This window comes from Arachis duranensis, chromosome 2 (genome assembly GCF_000817695.3).
Source record: "Arachis duranensis cultivar V14167 chromosome 2, aradu.V14167.gnm2.J7QH, whole genome shotgun sequence".
Lineage (NCBI taxonomy): Eukaryota > Viridiplantae > Streptophyta > Magnoliopsida > Fabales > Fabaceae > Arachis > Arachis duranensis.
Window position 1 is genome coordinate 54049265 of NC_029773.3, and position 3622 is coordinate 54052886.

General features: G+C 41.9%; 1 protein-coding gene across 1 annotated transcript in view; it reads right to left on the reverse strand.

Moving 5' to 3' along the window:
- Positions 1-877: 877 nt before the first annotated feature.
- Positions 878-3622, reverse strand: part of LOC110278175 (uncharacterized) — a 21592-nt gene continuing 18847 nt past the window's right edge. The window contains exons 4-7 of the mRNA XM_021136384.1: positions 2650-2713; positions 2472-2529; positions 1791-1994; positions 878-1096 (exon numbers count right to left, since the gene is read on the reverse strand). Of these exons, the coding sequence (XP_020992043.1) occupies positions 878-1096; positions 1791-1994; positions 2472-2529; positions 2650-2713 (545 nt within the window). The remainder of the gene's footprint in view (positions 1097-1790; positions 1995-2471; positions 2530-2649; positions 2714-3622) is intronic.

The window sequence follows — 3622 nt, forward strand, 5'->3', positions numbered from 1 at the left end:
TATATATACATATATATATATATATTCTCCATGAAGCATCCTACTCTCAACATTGCTAATCAAACAAGTTGCCAAGGCATCTCATTCTCCATCATCCTACCGTGTCGATATTTTCTCTCGCCAACTCCTCCACAGAACAGTTCACTCAGATAGGCCGAAAATGAGCGGACTTGGTTAAGTGAACAACGATCACCCAAACCGCATCAAATCCCAGCCTAGTTGTAAGGTCCCACATCGGCTGGGGAGGGAAACGAAGCATGCCTTATAAGGATGTGGATACCTCTCCCTAGCATGACGCGTTTTGACGAGTGAGTGTGGGGGGCTTTGGCTATCATCCCTATCGTCAAAGGCAAAACCGTGAGGCCTTGTGTGCCAAAGCGGATAATATCGTGCTAGCGGGTGGTCTGGGCTCTTACAGATGGTATCAGAGCCCGAGTCCAGATCAATGTGCCAGCGAGGGCACTGGGCTCCCTTAGGGGGATGGATTGTAAGGTCCCACATCGGTTTGGGAGGGAAATGAAGCATGCCTTATAACGATGTGGATGCCTCTCCCTAGCATGACGCATTTTGACGAGTGAGTGTGGGGGGCTTCGGCTATCATCCCTATCGTCAAAGGCAAAACCGTGAGGCCTTGTGTGCCAAAGCGGACAATATCGTGCTAGCAGGTGGTCTGGGTTGTTACACTAGTCTTCGGAAAACCGGTCACAAGATCCATCGCGATTCCTTTCCACTTTAACTGAGGAATCTCAAGAGGCTGTAACATTCCTGACAGCTTCTGATGCTCTATCTTCGCCTTCTGACATGTCAAACACTTGGATACCGCTGTAGCTACATCACCTTTCAACTCAGGCCACCAGAACATCTTCTTTAAGTCATACTACATCTTCGCCCTTCCGGGATGAATAGGAAATCCACTGTAGTGAGCTGCCGACAACAAGTCTTGCCTCAACCTCCCGACATCCGGTATGCAAATTCTTCCCTTATATCTCCACAATCCTTCACCATCCTTAGCGAAATCCTCATACCTCTTATCACCAACTGGTTGGGACAATTTCTGAAGCTTCTGCTTATCTTGCTGAGCCTTCTGAATTTCCGTCTTAAACGTGCTTGAAATCAGCAACTAGTCCAAACAAGTTCTTCTAGCACACTCACCAATGTCCAGCTTAAGATCCACGACTTATCCACTAGCTCCTCTTCCTTGATTTTTATCCAAGCAATTGTTAAAGATCTCAGACTCAATGCGTCTACTACCATATTCGCCCTTCCAGGATGATAACTTAGTTCAAAGTCGTAGGCCTTAAGCAACTCCATCCATCTTCTCTAACGTATATTAAGCTCTTTCTGATCAGAAAAGACACTAAACCTCACTCCATACAAGTGGTGCTTCCAAATCTTCAGTGCAAACACAAACGCCGTTAATTCCAAGTTATGAGTTGGGTAGTTTATCTCATGCGGCCTCAGTTGATGCGATGCATAAGCCACCACATTCCGGTGTTGCATCAACACGCAACCCAAACCCTTCAGAAAAGCATCATAGTATACCTCGAATGGCTCATGCGATTCCGGCAAGATCAAAATAGCTGCTGAAGTTAACTTTTGTTTCAAAGTCTGAAAACTCTCTTCACACTCCGACGTCCAAACAAAGGCACTTCCTTCCTTGTCAACTTCGTCATAGGTAGTGCAATCCGGGAAAATCCTTCAATAAATCTCTGGTAATATCTGGCTAAGCCCAAAAAGCTTTTGACTTCCGTCATAGTCGTCGGTCTTTCCCATTCCATCACTGCTTCTACCTTAGAAGGATCCACGGTTATTCCTCCTTTGCTCACCACGTGACCTAAGAACTTCACTTCCCTCTTCTCGAACTCACACGTCGACAACTTAGCATACAACTTCTGTTGCGTCACTCTGATTATCATCATTAAGAAACCAAAATTTTTCGTTAAACCAAATATCGATTTTGTAATATTTGTCAAAACCTTTAAATCAACTTCAATCTAAATAAGTCTATTGTTAAAACCATATCAAAAGAGTCAAAAACTTTTTATTTGTAACCCAAACGTTTTAAAGCATGATTTGCCTAAATTCATCAAAACCTTTAAATCAAAACCTTTCCATTTGAATCCCTTTTGTTAAATTAGATCTTACAAACCAAAATACAAGTGAACAAAATCTTAGGACTCACTTTTCCTCTTTAAATCGTATTATTTGATCAAAGTTCCAATCTTAGTTTCAAAACCAAATCATTCAAAATAGTTCATTCAAGACCAGATCACTGTTGAGTTTTCTGATAGGAGTCAAAATAGTTTACTCGGAAGTTGCCTACTTCAAATCATGATTTTCTTAAATTAAAAATTTACAAACTAAATCCGTTTCGACATGAGAAATTTGGAAACCATTTTCACAATTGAACAAAATCAGAGAACTCGCCTTTCGTTTAAACCATATCTTTTAAATCAAGAATTCTGACTAACTTTCAAAACCGAATCATTTAAGCCAAAGTCCCAACCCAAATTAGAAATTATTCTAAACCTTAAAATCGCAGAAATCATAGTTAAAAACCGCAAAAATGTCAGTCGATACTTCCATTACTACTAGTGATGAATCACCCCCATCACCCATGCAGGGAGTCGCCAAGACTTCTAGTCATACCTATAAACCATTCCGGCATGTCCACTCTGATCGTTCGTTATCACAGGCCTGACATCCTTGGCTACTGGTGGACGAAATTGTGATCATCAATATTGGCTCTTTGGTATATACACAAAAACTATTGTGGCTCTTGGTTAAATTCACAACTCCGTTCAACTAACTAGCAAGTGTACTGGGTCGTCTAAGTAATAAACCTTACGTGAGTAAGGGTCGATCCCACAGAGATTGTTGGTATGAAGCAAGCTATGGTCACCTTGCAAATCTCAGTCAGGCAGATTAAAATGGTTTATGGGTTTTCAAAAATATAAATAAGAAAATAGAAATAATAAATGAGATAGAAGACTTATGCAGATTCATTGATGAGAATTTCAGATAAGCGAATGGAGATGCTGTATGGCCCAAGGACGCCTGCTCTTCTACTGTTTCTACTCAATCCTTCTTACTCCTTTCCATGGCAAGCTTTGTATAGGGGTTCACCATCAGCTGTGGCTACTTTCAATCCTCTCGGGAAAATAATCCTATGCGGCTGTCACTCGCACGGCTAATCGTCTGGAGGCATCACCCATGGTTGATGGCTACATCCCATCCTCGCAGTGAAAACTAATGCTCACGCACTCTGTCACAGTACGGCTAATCACTGGTTGGTTCCCGCTCCTACTGGAATAGAATCCCTTGATTCTTTTGCGTCTGTCACTAACGCCCAGCACTTGCAAGTTTGAAGCACGTCACAGTCATTCATTACCGGAATCCTACTCGGAATACCACAGACAAGGTGAGACTTTCCAGATCCTCATAAATGCCGCCATCTATCTAGCTTATACCACGAAGATTCTGTTGGAGAATCTAAGAGATACACATTCAAGCTCGGTTGCATGTAGAACGGAAGTGGTTGTCAATCAAGCGCGTTCATAAGTGAGAATGATAATGATATTCACTTTAATCATTATATTCATCATGTTCTTGGGTACGAATG